This window comes from Manis pentadactyla, chromosome 11 (genome assembly GCF_030020395.1).
Source record: "Manis pentadactyla isolate mManPen7 chromosome 11, mManPen7.hap1, whole genome shotgun sequence".
Taxonomy (NCBI): Eukaryota; Metazoa; Chordata; class Mammalia; order Pholidota; family Manidae; genus Manis; species Manis pentadactyla.
The window spans coordinates 98,849,431-98,869,858 of record NC_080029.1 but is presented as its reverse complement, the minus strand read 5'-3'; the positions used below and the strand labels follow the sequence as shown (position 1 = coordinate 98,869,858).

The 20,428-nt window shown below is 40.4% G+C and overlaps 1 protein-coding gene across 3 annotated transcripts in view; it reads left to right on the top strand.

Moving 5' to 3' along the window:
• Positions 1-20,428, top strand: part of ATP8B4 (ATPase phospholipid transporting 8B4 (putative)) — a 214,187-nt gene that overhangs the window by 172,708 nt on the left and 21,051 nt on the right. For all 3 annotated transcript variants that reach the window (XM_036932085.2, XM_036932083.2, XM_036932084.2), the window contains exons 21-23: positions 5,062-5,209; positions 8,045-8,228; positions 8,743-8,966. In XM_036932085.2, coding sequence (XP_036787980.2) covers positions 5,062-5,209; positions 8,045-8,228; positions 8,743-8,966 — 556 coding nt within the window. The remainder of the gene's footprint in view (positions 1-5,061; positions 5,210-8,044; positions 8,229-8,742; positions 8,967-20,428) is intronic.

Below are 20,428 nucleotides of genomic sequence, written 5' to 3'. Positions count from 1 at the left end.
TTAGGGATCAGTCTTTTGATACTGAAGAGACTTTTTTTTTTCTTTCCTCTCAAAAAGCCTGCTGTGTGAAATTCCAGATCACTGGAATTCAGAATGCTGCTGCTGCTGCTGTGTTTCAAGAGTCTCTTTTGGTACTCAAAGAGCAAGATCCTGACTCTTCTTCCCTCTGTATTTGGCTCTGTCAGATACCCTGAGGAAAGCTATGTTTCTGAATAAAGAGAGAGGGTTACCTGTGGTAGCAGCGGTGATTGCAGAAAGGGTGGGGAGCCAAAGTCAGCCTCTCAAGATTTTATCCAGCTACATTTGGTTGATTAAGCAGATGATATAACTATTATTATATGGAAGGAATGTGGGGAAATATGAATTCTTATATCCTATTGTTGGGACTATAAGTTGGTAGAAAATTTCTAGAGGGAAAACTAGCAATGTATTTCAGAATTACCTATATGCTCACCTTGATCCAGTGATTCTTATTTCTAGGACCTGTCCTTAAAAAATTAATTACTCTGATATGCACACAATGGAGTATTATATAGTCATTAAAAGTGATTTGTGTGATTTGTGTTTGTTGACATTGGAAGATGTCCATGATATATTTAAAGGAAAAATGAGATTTCAAAACATCATGCATGGTATGATCCTTCTTTTCCAAACAAGTGGGTATCTGTATATATATATATATATATATGCATGCATACATATAAACCACTATACATCTATATCCACATCCATCCACCTACCTGCCCATCAAGCTCTGGAGGTCATACATAATAGTTCTTTCTGGGTGATGGAATTATGGATCATATTTGCTTCCTTCTGTATGGCTCTTCATATTATCTGAAGTTGTAGTAGTGCTCATGCAATGCTTTCATAATTAGAAAAAAAGCTAAAAATTGTCTTCATTTTTTTAATGAGAAGGAAAAGTATTCACAAGGAAAAATATAAAGGATTTCCATCTAGACTAATTATTTCAAGATCCTTGTGGCCATTTTGCTTAGTCACTGAACATATAATGTTTATTTCAACCCAGATTTGGAGGAAACCACATCCTTAGAGTCTAAGACTGAGAGACAATGCATGGTAGAAAATTCTGTGTAGGAGGAATCAATACAGTTATAGTACCACTTGCTTAAATTAGTATTAGGGAAAAGAGCATCCAAAAAAGCTATTGCTGAAGATCCTCTCTCTAATCCTAATCTTGACTACTTATAGGTAAATCCATAGTTTTCGGGATGAAATATTGAAATCATAAATTTGCACCACTTAGTTTTCCTGTGTGCTTTTGAGTTCAGTGGGAGTTCATGCAAACAGCAGTGTATCAAAGGAACAGAATCCAAGTGACAGTAGCTATTGGAAGGAAATGATCTAAATGCTAGTACTTAAACCTGTCAAATGTGTTTAGATTATTTCATAAACATGGATATATAATTTTCATATATATCATGCATACAGCTTGTTTCAAATTTAGTATCATGAACCATTTTAGATACTTTGAGTCCTGGGTTAATTTTGTGGCTGCAATTACTTTAATATTAAGGACATGCCTAGAAATCTAAAATTAAACCCTGCTATGGCTTTTCAGAAGATTACTGCATGGATTACGTTTTACCAATACATATGTCTTCTGCTCAAAGGATAGCAGACTGAGAATGTAATTTTGCTTGGGCAGACAGGCAAATTCATTCCATGTTTCATTTTTGTTGCAATGACCACATATTTTATTGTTAGAAAAATTCATGTCCTATAACTTAATTAAATCTTGAAGTGATTCCTTCTTCTGAGAAGTATTGAGTGATATACTTAGGAACTGATATCTTCTCTTTAAACAACAAAATGCACGTTGAAATTTTTTTGAACACTTACTTGTTGGAAAGTTATTTGTTTGAATGGACAGGGGTCTCAAATGACTCCAGAGCCAGGCAGGAAATAGCTGCGTGATATGGGCTATATATACGACATTAGGGAGTGGTGACCTTTGGTGAAGGTGAGCACCATGTGTCCTTAAACTTGTATGGATTTTTAAAGACACTGTGCAGATGAAACACATCTTGTTTCTAATTCCCAACTTCTAGTCACCCAGGAAAAATGTTTAATAGGTTCATGCAGTTTTAGAGCATTCAGACATCTTAGAGATCTAGTATATACTGGTGCAGCTGCCCAAGTTTTCATAGCTGATTATCAACCAGTCTGAATGGCTGGTCCCATTCTACTGATTTCTAATAAAGAAACCGGTTCAGGGGTTGAACGTCTTACAGGTTGCATTGGTAGTAAGGGATGGAACTGGGGCTTGAAATCAGAATTTGATGTACTCTCTTCCTTTTTCTCCTCTGTCAGGGTGGTGCTGTCCCTTAACTGTTCCTCTGGCACTGTGTCCTTCTCCCAACCTAGAGGCAGTCTGTGGCACTTTTGTCCCAACCTACAGGCACCAGTTTGGTGTGGTAGACCAAGAATTATGGGAGAATTTGAAGACCTGGGTTGTAGCCTGTGTCTGTAACTGGTTAATCAAGTGACTAGAGGTCAGATGACTTAACTATGGGTCCATAAGATGTCAGACAGACCTCAAGCCTGAACGCAGGTCTCCAGGTTCTAAGCCCAGTGCTCTTACCTCAAAGTCAAGATTATCTTCTTTTAAACATGATGTCATGGTTTCAATCCATTTCTAACAGGCCCATTTAACTGAACATATAGTGCCTTAAGACCACAGACAAAATGATTCTCTTTCCTACCATCTCTTCTTTATAGATTGCATGCAAGCCAATGTGGGTGTAACTGTGCTATGCTGTGTTTGTGGCTGTGAATACCACGACTGCCTCAACCATTAATGCATTTCTGCATGCCAATGTTGTAACAGACTGCCCTTCATTACAAAGCTTGGGGAAAATAGGCACTCTTTTGTTTTTGCATTTGTTATTTGCATTTTGTGTTTAAGCATTTTGTGTTATGATTGCAAAAATGTATAGTTCATATCATTGAAGGGAGTTTGTGTAACTTTCCCTCCTCTAATAAATTGGTTTTGGGAGAACTAGCTGATGTTTGAAGAGCTAAATTCATTCTAGGAAGAAAAAGAAATGACAGCTACATGGGTAAAGGTCTGAAAACACATTAGCCCAATCTGTCGAGGAGGGTTGCCCTGTGTGGAGGGAGTGCAGTGGGAATTTAAGCAGGGCTGGCAAAACTGTTCTTTTCTGCTTGGGAAAGGATTTTTTTCTAATGTGGGATGTTAGGAGGACAGTTTAGGGGGGAAAATCCTAAGTAAATAGAATTTCAGCCAATACTTTCATGAACTTCACCCTTGTTTGGAATGTTTTCATTCTCTAGGGGGAAAACAGAGATTGAGTCATTTATACAGCAAGCGAGAACTTTACTAAAATGGAAACCTCAGGAGATGTTTGCCCTTTGGTGCTTTCCTAAGACCCAATTTATAAGCACTGCAATATTGTCAGAAAAATGTTCATTTCTGAGGAACTTGTCTGTCTAGCCTTCTTCATCACATGGGACTGTAAATTTTCATGACTGTGAGGAGGATTCACTGACATGATTATCTGATGCAAAAGTCTGATCCTCCCACTTAAAACAATGATTTTTCATGTGTTTTCTTCCTCCCCCTACCTACTCTAACTCCCTATATTTCACACGTTGTGCTATGACTTTATAAATCTTCTTTGATTCTGCAAACAGATTGCTAAATGCATGGTATCATCCTTGGAGCCAGGGGCCTGTAACCTCTGGGGGTCTTGGGTTCTAAATGCAGGCTGTGATTTTGGTCCCAGACAGTAGAAGGAGATGTTGAGTCAAAAGATAAGGGTATTTTTTTTACTGTTTTTTTTTTTTTCAAACTCAGCATGTAAACAATTAGTAGTACATTTTCAAATAATAGAAAGCTGAGGGCTCAAATGATTGTTTTTGTACAGTGAACATTCTCTTCTTGTTACAGGCTAAAACAATTTTAATGAATATTTTCTACATAGAATGAGACATTGGGGAACAATTTCATTTTGCTGTAAGCCAAAACATCCATTTTCTGGCCCATCTCTCACTTCCCATTTTCTCCTGGGCACTCATTTTGTATATGAACGTTGTGCCCTGAAGCGTTGGGTTCCGGCTTTGGCATTATCTGCAGGGAGCATCTACTATGTGGCTCTCTGGTTGTGGCTGAGAGCTCTGTAGTCATTTCAGCTTGCCCTACCTTATTTCAAAGCCTGTCATCCCGGGGTCCTCAAAAAGCAAGTTTCCCTTCCTTTAAAGGAATCATATTTCCATTTTGTAGAGAAGAATGAAATGCCACTTCTAAGGGTATTAAATGTCCATGCATCTTAAACAGTAGAGAAGGATGGATGTGGGCAGGATTATTCTACTGCTAATTAGATGGGACATCAGAGGGAGTTCCAGTTTGGAATTGCCCTCCATACTTTGGTGTCTGTAATTTCTTTCCTAGAAGATTTATTCTACTGTTTGAACTTATGAGTACAATTTTCAGTTAAAATACCCCTTTATATTATGACTATGCCAATTCAGTAAATGCCATCATTTGTTTTTATTGTCAAAATCATTTTAAATATGCCTCTTAGAAGACTGCTGTTTTAAGATGGATTGTATTACATTGTTCTGCAAATTGATAAATTTATTTTATACAGAGATGCCCTGGATTTCCTAGAAGATTTCACCCATTGTCTTTAGTCTTTTTCTTTCTGTTATCTAACAATATCACATGCCAGCTCCATGGCTCTTAAGTCCTTGAGGCTCAGACAGCCTTATAACCAAATTTATCAAGAGCCTGTAGTTCAAGCCCATCTCAAATTGGTGATGTAGCATGTGGGCAATTGAAAACATTCAAAATGACTCTTGTTTCATTAGGTTTACCCTTCTACCTCCTGGAACCTGCAAATTTGCTATGGTATCCCCATCACAAAGAATTATCCAGCTTACTTAACTGTAACTGAATCTCATGACATAATCTGAATAGTGATAAAAGGAATTTACCTCTAGGCTAGTTTCTTGGTAGAGTCAATAGGTATGCTCTGTGTGCTTTTTTGTGATTTGCTGTCCCTCCTCTCCATTAAGGAAAGCGAAGGAAAATTTATATGGACAAAACAGAAGTTTTTCCAATGGCCATGCAGTTTTTGAAAAAAAACAGCAGCTGGAGCTGGACTCAGTTCTTGAAGAAACTGTAACAGGAGATTATGCCTTAATCATAAATGGCCACAGTTTGGTGAGTTAGCTTAAGGCTTTTGTTCTTTCTTTTTTCTTCACCCAATGATTATCTCTGTGGTGCTGTCTTAAGGAGATCTCCATCTGTGTTTTCCAAACAAATGACACCACTAGAAGCAGCAGACACAATGATTTCCTGTCTGCAAGGGGAAAGAAAACTTCTAATATATATTTCACTCATTATTGCTTGAACCACCACAGTAAAGGGGAGGAGCTGAAGAAATACTGTATTCACAGAATATCAATCTTGTTTAATGACTGTAGACCATTTAACAGTGCCTTTCTAAGGGAGAGTGTCACAGCTCACTGCTATTTAATGAAAGTAAGGCAACTAGATAGATGTATTACAGTTATTGCTCTTGCTAATGTTTATGATTTACAGAGCACAACCTGATCTTCATGTAATTACCACACCAAATTATTGCCATTAAGATACCTCTGGTGTATTTACTAAATAGCCACATTTTACTGCAATGCCAAACAATTTGCTTTGATTAGGAAATCTGGTCCTTGTCATAATAGAATAAACTTGTATTGTACTTTTATTATAGTTCAGGATCCAAATATTGAACAAATATCAAAACACTTTTCTGAGTTTCTTTCTAATTTAGAAAACAAAAGCTCTGATTACACTCCATTGAAATTATATGCTACTTGCACCAAGAGCTAATCTCACATCTTTCTCCAGCTTTGATGATCATTTTTCACTTGTGGAGTTTGGAAAATAAGTGTATCTTCTTGTAGACAGTTTCTTAGACAATGAAAGGAGTTGGGTATGCGTATATTGTATTTTCCCCTCTGTGACCATCTGTCTGCTAGCTCTTAGCACTTAGAGCAGCAGCCAGCTGGATTCCAGACGTAACGATGTGTTGCCTTCTACACCGTGGAAAGTTACAGCGCTCAGCTGCAGGCCAGGCTCAGCTGAAAGTTTGTCCAGATGACACGAAATTCTCCCTTGCAAAAATGAGTAGTAACTGAAAATATTAAGCCTGTCAGCTGGGACTTGGAGCTGGTGACCGCCAAGAGGAAATTGCCCAGGGACCAAATAGGAAGGGTTCTTGATGAGTTGTGCTTTGACTTTCCCTCAGGCTCAAAGAAGCCAATCTGTAGTGGGTTAGAGCAATCAGGTAATAATATATATTATTCTTTCTTCATCTCTAAATCTGCTGGAAGAAAGCTATGATAGATGCTTTTCAAGAACCCCTCTAGCTTCAAAGCCTGAAACTTATGAAACCATGAAATGTTATTTTTCATTTAAGGAGAACTAACCATGTTTCTGCTACAATGGTCAGAAGCTGAAACAAAAACACAAAGAAATCGTGATTCCAGTTTGCTCAAATCTTGAACCAAAGATGTCTGCCTCTGTGCTCTCAAAGCTATGCTTATGCCTCTTTGTAACACTTGTCATACCACTGTGAGATTAGCTTCTCCACCAGATGGCAATCCATGGAACAAGGACCATTATCACTTCCTTATTCTTTGCCTCCAGCACTATGACCTGGGTATGCTGTCTAAATATTAATAACTATAAATGAGATAATAAATAATAAATGGTATAAATGGAGAGATGGGTGAATGAGTATAAAAACATGACTCTGATGTACAAAATTCTCATGACAAGGTTTACATTTTCTATGGAAATTTTGAGTTAGTATTCTCAAATATAATTGCCTTTTCTGAAAGAGAAAGCATGTAACTGGTTGTCTTGCCCAGAAGGGTCCTCTTCTCTTTTCTTTTTTCTTTATTATCAACACCTGAAAACCTAAACTCAGACTCTGAGAAAAAAAGACCCAATTATATTCTGCAAAGAGGCAGGCCCATTTAGTTCCTTGTGGGAAAGTCAGGGAAGACTTCCTGGAGAAAGTGATGTTTTCAGGTAGAGATACAGCAAGTGCAAAGGCACAAAGGCAAGAACCTATCAATATACAGCACAAGCTATTTGGCATGATGGCAGTAAAAAAGTAAAAAAATTAAAGGTGCTGTCAAACCCAGAACTCAAAGGAATATAGGAGCTAGATTGTGATGGGCTGTGAATATCTTGCTAAAGATTCATTCAAGATTCCGATGATTCAACATTCAGCTGAATTTCTATTTCCTCTCAATGGGTTTATTAAATAAAATACATTGAGATATTTCCTAGAAAAAAATTGCACAGTTAATTTCTAAGGATTATTCTCTCTTTTTCAGTCATTTCTTGCCATGTCTAAAGGCTGTTCTGTATTTGGAGAAGAGCAAGGGTAGAAGTGGTTGGGGAACCTTGTCTGAGATACAGGTTGCACGCCAACCTTTTGCATGGGACTCTTGATTTCAATCACTGTGTTCTTCAAGGGCTACTCTCCAGAGCATCTGCTTCTCATTTGCTTGTGCAATAACAACCACGACAACCAACATTGAACCCACAAAACAACCCAATGCAAAGAGAACAACAATTCCATGAGGTAGAACAAACAAATCACCATCGTTTTGTAGTTCATTCTAAACATGGTGAGGCAGCAGTTAGGTTCTGGTTTTTGCTTCTTATTTTATCAGATTCTGGAACTTCTCTGGCATTTCACCGTCTCTCTCCAATACAGCATGATAATGTGACAAGGAGGATACACTAGAGTGCTGTGTCTTTTCTTTTTACTCTAAAATTCCTTGGATGTGAGAAGAGTTCAATACTCATCTCTTTAGTCAGCTGTTGTTTGTGTGACCATGAATCAACAGTGACTTGTAGAAGTGAGTTAAACTGCTTAGGAAAGAAATCAGCTGAGAAACAAGAAATCTGCTTTCCAAATGAGATCTCTCAGTTATTATTTCTTGCCATATCCTGGATTTTTTTTTTCCAATAACACAGGCGCATGCCCTGGAAAGTGATGTGAAGGACGATCTTTTAGAACTCGCCTGCCTGTGCAAAGCTGTGGTTTGCTGCCGAGTCACCCCACTCCAGAAAGCCCAAGTAGTAGAGCTGGTGAAGAAGCACAGAAATGCTGTCACTTTGGCCATTGGGGATGGAGCCAATGATGTCAGCATGATCAAAAGTAAGAGGACAATCATTCAGTGGGGCATGCTGCAGACCTGATTCCTCAGGTTCAGCATTTGGCAATACGTAACGGAGATTGCACGGCAATTTAGTTTTCCCTTTGAAATGAATATTTTCTGGGTCCAATGCTTCCAACATTATTATCATTCATTAAAAAATACCTTTGTCTCTAATTAAATCACCTGTATATGTATAAGCTGGAAATGGCAATTGGTTAGACTGTTGGAGAACTGAGTAGCTGTGGCGTAGTACAATGAACACCAGACCCACTCTCCCAGCCCTTGGATTCAGTCCCAGCTTTCCCACTTACACACTGTAAAACCTTGTGCAATTACTGAACTTTTCTGGGCTGGTTTCCTCTTTCATAAAATACCTAACAACTGTAGTGTTTCATGAGATGATATATGTGAAAAATTATAAATGCTATAGCTGTAAACTTTCTGTAAATAAATAATAACATAAAATAGATAGTATGTTCGGGGAAATTTAAGTGCCCCTGTTCTCCTTTGTAGGTGCTCACATTGGTGTTGGCATCAGCGGCCAGGAAGGACTGCAGGCAGTCTTGGCCAGTGATTATTCATTTGCACAATTTAGATACCTCCAAAGACTTCTCCTTGTTCACGGAAGATGGTCCTATTTCCGAATGTGCAAATTCTTATGCTATTTTTTCTATAAGAATTTTGCATTCACACTTGTGCATTTCTGGTTTGGTTTCTTCTGTGGTTTCTCAGCCCAGGTAGGTAAAAAGACACCTTTCTTTCTTTTATAAGATCCCCTGTTTGCAAATGCCTGTTCTTCGTGGTTCTTTACTAATAAATGGGAACATTTTTATGTCTGACAAGTTACAGTATGACAATTGTGTAATTTATAGTTGATTTGAGCTTTGAACCTAAGAAGAGTATACATTTAGCTGGAATTTTACTCATTTTTCTTATTCATATAAGTAACCAATGAATATTTCTCCCTGTGCATTTTTAAGCTTTAATTGAAATGTTTTGGTATGATGACAGGTAAGCCTGACGTAGAGTTTTAATTCAGAACAGAAGTCTGAGAAATATTAAGAAATGTTGATATGTCTCTCTTGGGAAGATGGTCACTCACCCAACACACTGTGCCTGGGCTGAGAGTGAATATGCTTTAAGTCAGGGAGAAGTAATTGATACACTGACATCAAAGCTGTTTTGACAGCAATTCATCAGCTAAAAATTGATAAAATAGAAGATGTTGGTAACAAGGAAGAAAAATTAGCAACTTCATAAATTAAGACTGTTTTATATCTACTCATATCCTTCTTAAAAGATAGTTATTTGAGCTCCTATCTTGCATAACAGGAGAGTTTTGACCCTGGGTATCAACTGTGAAATATAAATCCTATATCATTTAAATATACTTATGAATAAAAAATGGCATTAATATATTGAACAACAACAACAAAAAGACTGAGAATGAAATTGTAACCATAATTCTCAGTAGAGATTTTACTCCACAAAAACTGAGTATGAATTAAATCTTAGCATTTTGTATTATCTTAAACGTGCCAAAGGAAATTGATGAATCCTTTGGTAATGAAAATAGCTTATGTGCATTTTTCCTTTTTCCTGAGAAGCTGAGATATTTGAAGGGAGGCACCCAGGAACCATTCCTAATCTTCTCTTTTAAGGATAACACGCCCAGAACTAAAAGCAGATGGTGTTGATGTTTTGGTTGATACTTTTTGTATCTCTAGATGAAGTTAAAATGAAGTCTTGGTTTTAGCTTCTCAGAAATAAGCTTTCTTAGTGCTGCTTCAGAGAAGGCATGGGGTGGGGATATTTACCTGCTCACAATGCCACGTTTGTTCAACAGAGACAGGTGTGGAGGAATGTGACCTGTGCCTTCTTAGCTGATTATTTTCTTCCATATAATATAGAAGCATGGTTATTTGCTAAGCAGTGTGTCTAAGAGTTCCAGTTTTCCTATTGCAAAGGTTGGGGGCTTTTGAAAAATCATAAGACTATGAAGGAATACCTCAACTCTCATTTAGACCTCTTAGGACACTGAAAAGTGGTTAATAGTTTGCAATTACAGATACACCACACTTGGGTAGGCAGGTTTACTGCCAAAGTTGTCTTTGTTAAAACTGTGAAGTTGAATCTAATACTCACGGACTTCTAACCTCTACATTTAGGTGATTTTCTGCTCTACTTTCAGGATCTGATAAAATTGGTTAGAGTCAAATGTTAAGCGACTAAGTTTTCATCCTCTCACCATTATTTACACTTTAAAAGAGAACAACAAGGGAGAACATGATTGCTCCAAAGCCATGCGTATTTGATGGCTAAACACAGCTGTCTATGATTAGGTTTCTTGACTGTTTGATTTAACTTAGCATGTTTCTTTTTCTGTTCTCCTTTCTTTCCTCCTCCTCCTCCTTTTTTTCTTTTTTTAAAAACTTTTACACTGAAAACTCTAGTTAAATGCACAGTCTTCATTTGAATCCACTTTAGGCCTGCCTTACCCTCTCTGTGTTCTTTCCAATGCTGGTGAGTTGGGCTGGACCAATGGTTCTCAGGCTTTAACATGCATGAGAATCACTTGCAGGACTTTTGAAGAGCAACTCCCTGGGCCACACCAGAGTTTCTGATTCAGTAGATCTGACGTAGAGCCTAAGAACTTGCATGTCTAACACGTTCCCTGGAGCTGCTGATGTTGCAAAGGGGGACCGTACTCTGAGAACTGTGGGGCTGGCCAATACAGAAGACAATCTGAAAGTATGCTTCCTTGAATCCAAAGCCCAGAGTGAAATCCAATCTGCTGACTTTTTTAGGGGATGGGGTGGGGGTGGGAGTCCATGCTCTATTCCTTCTTTTCTGAGGTAGAGCAGGCAGTTAAGCAAACAGCATATCCCCCATGATGGAATTTTTTCAGGGGTCTAGGGTTCTCCTTACCTGTCCTGCAAAAGCCAAATATCCTTAAATATGCACTAAGACAAAATCAAGGGGAGAAGGGGTGCCTATGTCAGGGTAGAGCATTGTTTTCTCAATTTACCAAGTCATTATGATTTTATCTAGCTGAACTATAAGCTCCTTGAGGAAAGGAAGAACATCTGAACCATCTATACAACCCATAATCTCGAATGGCACCTGGCATATAGAAGGCATCCCATCAGTTCATGTTGTCAGGTGTTTCTGGAGCCCAGTCTTGTGCTTGAGACAGGCGCAGCAAGGAGAGGCAGTCCAAGCCTCCAGTCACTCCTGTAGGTTGCCACTTACTCTATCTGCACCAAGGGCCATTTCTGCTGGTCCCACATCTGCTCTGTGTAAATGAGTGCAGCCTGACCAGCACTGTGGAGAAGGTCCTCAGTATCTTAAGATCTCAGTGTGGTATGGCATTTATTCCAGAAATTAGAATAATGTTTTTTTCAGTTGAGTTGATATTAATATGATATGATAATTAATTGGGCCATAACTGATAAATTTCTTAATTATTTATATATTGCTTCATATAGAAAAGACATAATGGGTCTTGACTGATTTAAATAGGGCAGGGTACATCCTCTTTAGGCAGGGGGACATTCACCTTATAAAACCAACTGGGCTCCTGAGTGGGAGTTCTAGACTGCTATCCATCTTGCCTTAAATTTTATGATGATTTGATCAAACTGGGACTCAGGCTTATACTTACTGAACAGAATGCTTTGATTCCACTATTGAAGACTTTCATTCACTCCATGAATATGTGTCAGACTGTGGTGCTTGGTGGAGGATGGGGAAAATGCTACAGGCTGTGTTCTGCAAATTGACAGTTATGTAGGGTGGGCTCTGCTGCAGGGTGGGACTGTAGGCTAGGTTCCCTGTCTGGGTGATACCATAGACAGGGCTTTGAGGCAACCCAGGGCCACTGTTTAGGGCTCCTGGTTATGCAGGGCCAGAGGCTATGTTTAACATGTGGACAGGGATGTTGGCTTGGGTCCTTGCTTAAGCAAGGCTGGAGAGTGGGCTCTGTGGCTGCACAGCTTCTCCAGCTGGGCTTCCTGGTGGGGTAGGACTAGAAGTCACACTCAGCAGTTGGTGGGGCAGCAAATTTTCATCCCTGTTCAGGCAGGGCCAAAGAACTGGCTCCATGGTACATACAACTCTTTGGTTGAGTGCCCGAATCAGAATTGACGACCAAGGTCCCTGGCCACCCAGGGACACTGCCTTGGTTCTGTGGGTGGGCACAACCCCTGGCTTGGATCTCTGCTCCACCAATAATGCAAGTAGGAATTTGGTCCACCAAGATCTGAATGCTGGTTGCTGTAAACCCACCTCCCTTCTCTGTTTCTGTCTGATCCTCAGTGGTTGAGCCCTACAGATTTCCCAAGTGATCCCCATAAGGGAAGACCTGAGTGGGTCTCCCAGGAAGTGTCCAGCAATGCTGGGGGAGCTGGACGCCCACGTTGGGCTCTCTTTATGCCTCTGGAGAAGCCATGGGCCCAAAGTGGCCCTCCTGGTGCAGTGCTGGTGGGGGAGTAATGTGGTCACAGCCTAGCTGTTCCTCTTCCCCTTCTCATGTGGTCCTTTTCCATCTTGTGGTCCAGAGGGGTACTTCAGCCTTACCCCCCAGTTCTGGGCTTTTCACAATGATGTCTTCTCTGTGGATAGTTGCCAGCTGGTCTTCTTGTGAGGGGGACTGCAGCTGGAATAACCTATGTTGGCATCTTGATGACATCACTCCTGAAGTTGTTTTCTTTCAGAGAGCATTTGTGTGGTTTCTGCCAGTTCCCTGGGGACACTGCCATCTCTTTCTCTATTCCAGGAGTTTTTGAATTTGAAATGAAAACTCTAGTGAATACCATCTGTGGCTCAAATTTTCAGTCTCTCCCCTTCAGCTAGTGCCAAGGTTGACACAGGCACATTTCCTTGTAGTCCCTTTGTACAGGAAGATGTGTTTCTTAACTCTCACACTAAGGATTCAGTCCTTTGCTGTCTTAGCTTTATAAGAATGTTAGATTCCCCATGTAGTTTAATCTTGGCATCAAATATGGTGTCTCTTACTAAAAATAGTGTCTTAGAGGCAATGAGATTTGGTATTATTACCTAAACTCATTTGGCACAAAATCCTGTGTTTTCCAAGCAACAAGCGTAATGTCCTGTGGAACAGATGCCATAGAGAACCGCTTTGGGAAACAGTGGAACAGATGTCTCTACAGCAACACTTTCAAAACCTGACATTGTCCGGCTGTTTATTCTACCCCCAATCTTTTGGATATAATACGATGTATAAAGGACAAAATGATGCTAAGAATATTATCCCCTAGGAACAGGCTATGTATGTTTCTCCTTTTCAAAAAACTTTCATTTTCTTAATTAACTCTAGTTCAGGGGAAGAAATAGCCCTGTTTCATCTACTAAAGTGGGCAGGGGGAGGGGTCCTATTTCAACTTCTGCGAAGTCTTTTCCACTAGTCTCAGAGTTTTTTCCTGATTAGAAAAATAATTATATGTGAATAGATAGATCAACTTTTTATATATCTGAGACCATACTCTCTGTATCTTTTTTTTTTTTTTTAAAAAAAACCACATTTTGAAAAACCCTCCTTGTTTTACATTTTTCAAAAATGTTATTTTTCTTAATGGAATTCTGAAACACAGATTTGTTATAAATTCTTTACCTCTGTTTGCTTTATGAACACTGAAATTGTTGCCATTTTAAATTGAATAATTCATTCCTTGCCCATTGCTGTTAGTCCTATTACCTTGTCAAATTGCTTATTAACCATTTGGGGAAGAGAAAACACAATGATGATTAGGACAAGGTTGCACCCACCTGGAACCCATTTTCTCATCTGGAAATAAAGAAATGCATAAATAAGTCCAATAGTAATACTGCAGTTGAAGTTAACATGAGAGTATGAGACAGGCCCAAATGTGTGAGGATCTGGGAGGACGTCAGGGGCTCAATTCATGTCAAATGAGTAGATGAATGTTTTCAAAATTAAGTGGAGATCTGAAGGCCTGAAAGTCTGGCTACGTGCAGGGATTCAGGTGCTGTCTCGTGTGGTGTGAGATGGCACAGGAAAAGAGGAACTCCACCCCTTTCCTGAAACACTTTCTCACTGACCTGCAGTTAGCTGAATTTGAAATCTCTTTTCAGTTTCTCAAATTCCATTTTAAACCAGCTCATTCAGAAACACCTTTTGAAAACTGCATGATCCTTTAATAGTGTGGATAGTATGAAGTGTCTTCTAGAATACAGGTGTTATAGCGCTATAAAGCCAGAAGCTGGGGTGTTTTCCCAGTGTCCCCCACATGTGAGAGGCCTGCTGAGAGGCCTGGCAGGCTCCTGATGCCTAGAACTGGCTGTGAGGGTCGCTTGGATGTGGGATGAGATTGGCTGGGATCGTTGTCTCTTTTCCATTCTGTTTTTTACTGGAAGGTCGTGATTGGCAACAGGTTCAGCTGAAAAATCTTTTTGGCTTTTTTCTCAGCCCTCTTTTTGTAAGGACAATGTGCAGTAAATGAAGCAAGCAAAGAGAAAACAACACATTTGGGAGAGACACTGCGCTACAGAGAACGAGAATTTTTGAATAGGGGTGTTTTTGCAGTGACGCTTTTCTCTCTCTATTAAAATCATTTAGCTGGCTTTGACCTCCAAAGCCACGTTTTGGGTGACAAGGCTTTTTTAGCCCCTACACCCCATTAGGGAACCACTTACTTCCAGTCTGTTAATGAAAGTCAGCCATCTGAGGTCCTCCCACCCCCGGCCATCCCTCTCCTAAATTGCTGCAATGGAATAGAAAGCTCATGGCCAAATGGAGCCAGAAGTAATAAAAACCCTAGGGCCCTGCAGACTCAATAACACCGGGCATGAGTTTAGAGGCTCTTCCTTGGCAGGCCTGATCTTCAGTCATTTTTCTGTCCAGCCCTGACAGGAGTGAGGCTCACACGCACATCCTCAAACACACAACCTGTAGTCTCTGGATTCTCATTCATTTAACAAGAATAAACTGAGTGCCAGTTTAGGACCACGTGCTCTGCTGCACTCCAAGGACATCAGAATGAACCAGAGGGATGCAGTTGCTTCCCTCAGGGAACTTACATTCTGGTTTTGTTTTTTTTAATACAAATATAAACCTGATGTTTTGAATAACACTATAGTCCCCTTTCTTTTATTTTTTCCACCAAGCGTTTTTAAAAATTAAATTTGTTATGGATGAGCTGTGTCTTGAGGCCAACCCTGTCCAATCTCAGCATGATTCATAAGCACCTAAGTATTTTTCCCTGCACCTCTCAACAGATTGCTTTGAAGTTATCTGCCCTGCAGCTGGAAACATCTCACCAAATGTAAACACATTGTATTTCTTAGACATACTGTTGACTTTTAAAAACACCAGTTTAATTATTTAGTATGTGACGTGTACTATTTCTTTACTACCTTAGCCTTTCTCTTGGGCCTGGTGAATTTTATTCACGCTTTTATTCTCTGAATTTGTCCTGGAGGGCCCAGACTCCTTTTGCTTGCTTTGCTGGGTGGACTTTCCTGGGAGAAATGGCTGGGACACAGAAATAAAAGTATGTGTTTTGTTGAAATCTAGAATCTTTGCCCTATCAGGGAATGTCAGAGGTACTGAGGCCAGCGCCCCATTTCACAGAGGAGAAGCCCAAGCCCTCCAAGAGCTGAGGAACCGTGGTGGGCAAGGCTGGCATCGGAACCCACTTCTTGTGACTCTCCCTTCAGTGCTCCACCTGCTCCGCTTAAGTGGCTGCTCCAATTGTCAGACTTGTAAAAGAGAATGTTTGCATCTTTTTTTTTAAAAAAAAACAACCCTGTATTTCTCCAACCTCTCATCAAGCAAAGTCTGCTTTATTTGGAATCTAAAAGAGAAACATCCAGAAACAGTATAATATGACTATGGGGAGAAAATGAACTCTGACTGAGAGACCTGATGTCCTGGTGGGTGTCTCCCACAGCGTAAGCCCTCTGGGCGAACTGCTTCCTGGAATCACCTAGAGTCTTGAGGGCACCTTCTGCCAGCAAACATTCTAGTCAAACTGCCATTGGCAGACAAGTTTAATATCATCTGTCTTGATAAGATTTCCAGCCAGATTTCTGGTCCAGAGGGGTTGGGATAAAGGTCAAACAAGCCTGTAAACTGGATCATAGATCCTTTTGAAGAACATGCCTTATCCCAAGCTGTTATCAAATTTTCATGGAGTACACTCTGGGTTTATGTGCACTATTTATACGTGAAACTTACTTTAAAAGTGCCCTGTGCCCTCAGGATCTTTAATAATGGGGAACCAGCCCCCTCAACCAGGGATAGAACCCAAACCAAAAGACAAAAAACAAAAGCAAAAGAAAACACTGGTTGAGGCCCTATTTAGGAAATTCACATTTGCAACTTTGCAACTACTGGCACTGTGTACTTGGGAGATGATATTATCTGATGACAATCCATCATTGTCAGTGAGATACAGAGCTGTGTATGTGTTTTTTTTTTCAATTCTGCTGTGATATGGAAACAATTATCTTATCAAGGCCAGAAAACCTTTAGTTCTATCAAACAACATAAGAAACCCCTCAATGAAAAGTGTGGAAGGTGACGTGAAAGAGTGTGATGGATCCCAAGGCTTGGATGACTGTGGATTGGGTTACCTGTGAGTGCTGGACCTGGCAGTCTCCGTCCCCTCGCCTCCCAGATGTGCTCCGCAGAAAATGCAGGGCAGGGTGGGTGCTCGGGCGGGGGCTGTTCCTTCTGGATCCTGCCAGTGGGTTTCTGCTAATTATACAAATCAGGAACAGATGTGTTGAGGCCGAGCACCTCATACTCATTCCACAATGTGTTTTCTTTAAATGACAAATGTTTTTTAAGGCCAAAAAGAAACATATTATTATATAGTTTTGCTTGGCAACACAAAGCAAAAGCGGGATACACATCTCCACAGAGGTAGTTCATCCTGTTACTTGAACAAGGAACTGAGCCGATCATCTCAGAGTAGAAGGTCCTTTGTAACTGTTTAAGAGCCTTATTAAGGTTTGTTTAAATGTGGTAGTCTATGAATCATAGATTTTTGTGCACTTCAAGCTATTAGGTTATAATTTGTAGCTGGAGTGTATTTACTCTGTACAAAATGGTTGATAAGGTTGATAAATTGCTCCCCCAAAGAAGGGAGCAAGGAGGAACTTTTCTTAACTAGGAAAACAGTGAAGTTGGAAACATGAACTCCCCTCTCCCTTTTTCCTGCTCTCTGAAGAGGCATTTATAGGGTACCATCTCACAGGAGCATAGCTTGTCTCTCTTATTCAAAATACTGGAGATGTGGAACAGAAAATTTAGAAGTAGAGTCAGTATGGCTGCCTCTCGGAGTATGAGGGATCTAGGACAATTTTTTTTTTTTTGCAGTACCTTTTTTTATAAAACAATTTGAGTCACCCCAAATCAGAGCATCAGCACCATTCAACTAGTCTTGTCTCAAGCCAGAATGCTTCCACACATCCGGTCCACCTACAGGTGTGTGGGGGGTGGGGTGGGAAGGAGGAGGGGGACAGTGGAGGTGGCAGAGGGCCTGAGCATGCCTAGAAGGGGAGGAACAGGGATGCAGATCTGTGGGGGTCAAGGTCTGGGTCAGGGTGCCCCTCTCAGCTGGTCCCAGTCACCAGAGGGGGCCTTTACAATGTTCTGAGAGTATCTAAGAACCTTAAGGAGAAGTGGAGCATTTACTTGGATAAGTATCTGAGTAGCTGGGATCTTTTGCAAAGAAAGGAAGAAGCCTGTTGTGGAAGAAATACTACTTGTGACTTTAATTTTTGTGGAAGCCCCTAAAGCCTAAAATGTGCTAATGCATAGAACCCAGAAAGATGGTTTTTAAGATGAATGACTCAGGTTAACACATTCTTGTAGAGCCTGGGACAAAATTAGAATTAGAGTAAACAATGATTGATATGGTAAGCATTCATGAAGAAAATGCTTAATTATGTCAATGCATTCAGTTCTCTTTAAATCTTGTTCTAATTTTTTATTGATGTCATTAATATAGTTGTTTATTACAGAAATAAATACCCATGGTTAGAACTGTATTTTCTTTTTTTTTTTCTCATTTAATTATCATTAATCTACAATTACATGAAGAACATTATAGTTACTAGACTCCCCCCTTCACCAAGTCCCCCCCCACAAACCCCATTACAGTCACTGTCCATCAGCATAGTAAGATGGTGTAGACTCACTACTTGTCTTCTCTGTGTTGCACAGCCCTCCCTCTGCCCCCCCACCACACATTATACATGCTAATCATAAGGCCCCCTTTCTTTTTCCCTGCCCTTATCCCTCCTTTCCCACCACTCCTGCCCAGTCCCTTTCCCTTTGGTAACCGTTAGTCCATTCTTGGGTTCTGTGATTCTGCTGCTGTTTTGTTCCTTCAGTTTTCTTTTGTTCTTATACTCCACAGATGAGTGAAATAATTTGGTACTTGTCTTTCTCCGCCTGGCTTATTTCACTGAGCATAATACCCTCTGGCTCCATCCATGTTGTTGCAAATGGTAGGATTTGTTTTCTTCTTATGGCTGAATAATATTCCATTGTGTATATGTACCACATCTTCTTTATCCATTCATCTACTGATGGACACTTAGGTTGCTTCCATTTCTTGGCTATTGTAAATAGTGCTGCGATAAACATAGGGGTGCATCTGTCTTTTAGAACTGTATTTTCAAATTGTCAAATCATTAGGTTGCATACCTGGAACCACTATAATACTGTATATCAGCCATTATTTTAATTAAAAAAATAATTTTTTTTTCATAAAAAAGTATAATTGGGTGGAAAAACGTACCTTTTTATTTACCCACTAAACATAACCCTTGAAACATGGACCCTTGGTGCACCTCCCTCCCTCCCTCCCTCTCTCCTTCCCTCCTTCCCCCTCATCCTCCCTCCATTCCTTCCACTGAGTGAGCACTATGTGTCAGGCACTGCTTTAATGGCATTTACCCATTTCATTGAATCTTCACAGCTTCTTTAGAATCCCCACTTTATAGTCAAGGAACCTAAGACTCAGAGAGATTGAGTGTCTTAACTCAAGGACATGCAGTTCTGTCTTCTGACTCCAACACCAGCTTCCTTTGATTGAATACTTACCACATATTGGCACCGACAGATGAGTAAGCTCCCGGATCTAGGAGCTTGCAGTCTGTGGGGTGGGGCTGGGAACCGGCAAGTAGATCACTGTAGGCTGACAATCATGAAGCAGTGTGGTGTGGAGTGTCACAGGACTCCCAAGGAGTGGCTGGAATCCAGCCCTGGGGGAAGGGAGTGGGCAGGGCTCTGAAAGTCTTCCTGTCCTGATCCTCTGGGAATCAATCACAGCGACACAGGTGAGGGGTAGGAGGCTGGCCATGGCAGCAGAAGGCACAGCAGGAGGAAAGTCACAGAAGTAAAGAATGGCGTAGGCAGGAACACCAGCCATCTGGTGTGGTTAAATCAGTGGGACTTGGGGATTAATTTGAAGTGGGGTGCTGGAGAGAGGAGAAATGCCAGATTTCTGATTTGGGTTCTGGGATGGATGTGGTGGGTCACAAACTGATATAGGGAACACAGGAGATGGGCCTGATTCAGGGGGTGTGAGAATGAGTTCAGGTCAGGTCTGGATATACTGAGTCTGAGGAGCCTATGGCACATCCTCAGGCCAATGTCTAATAGCAAGTTAAATGTGTAACATTTATAAAAATAAGTAAAATAATAAAGTCAACACATATTCATAGAGCACCTACCATCGTCTGGCACTGCTCTAGACACTGGAGTTCTAGTTGTGATACGTCTCTGATTCCTGGATATTATATTCTAGTGGGATGAAGACAGATAATAAAGAAGTAAGTCAGTATGATCATTTCAGAATTGTTTAGAAATAACTGGGTAATGTAAAAAGTCTCATAGAGAAGCTGACATTAGAGCTGTGAGTCAAGTGTTTAGAAAGAAAATTTCATATGAATTCCCTGGGGTTCAAGTATTCCAGGCAGAGTGCCCAGCAACTGCAGATGTCCTGAGGTAGGAAGGGGCCTGGTAAAGACAGTCATTGAGGCTGAAGCTCAGGGAGGAAGGAAGAGGGTGCAGTGGGGTGAAGTTGAAGAGGTTGGCAGGCCTGGGGTCAGGAAGGGTGTTAGTCCATGGGGAAGAGTCTGCATTTCATTCCAGGTAAAATGGGAAGCCGTTGGATGGTTTTAACTTGGGTAAATGCTGATG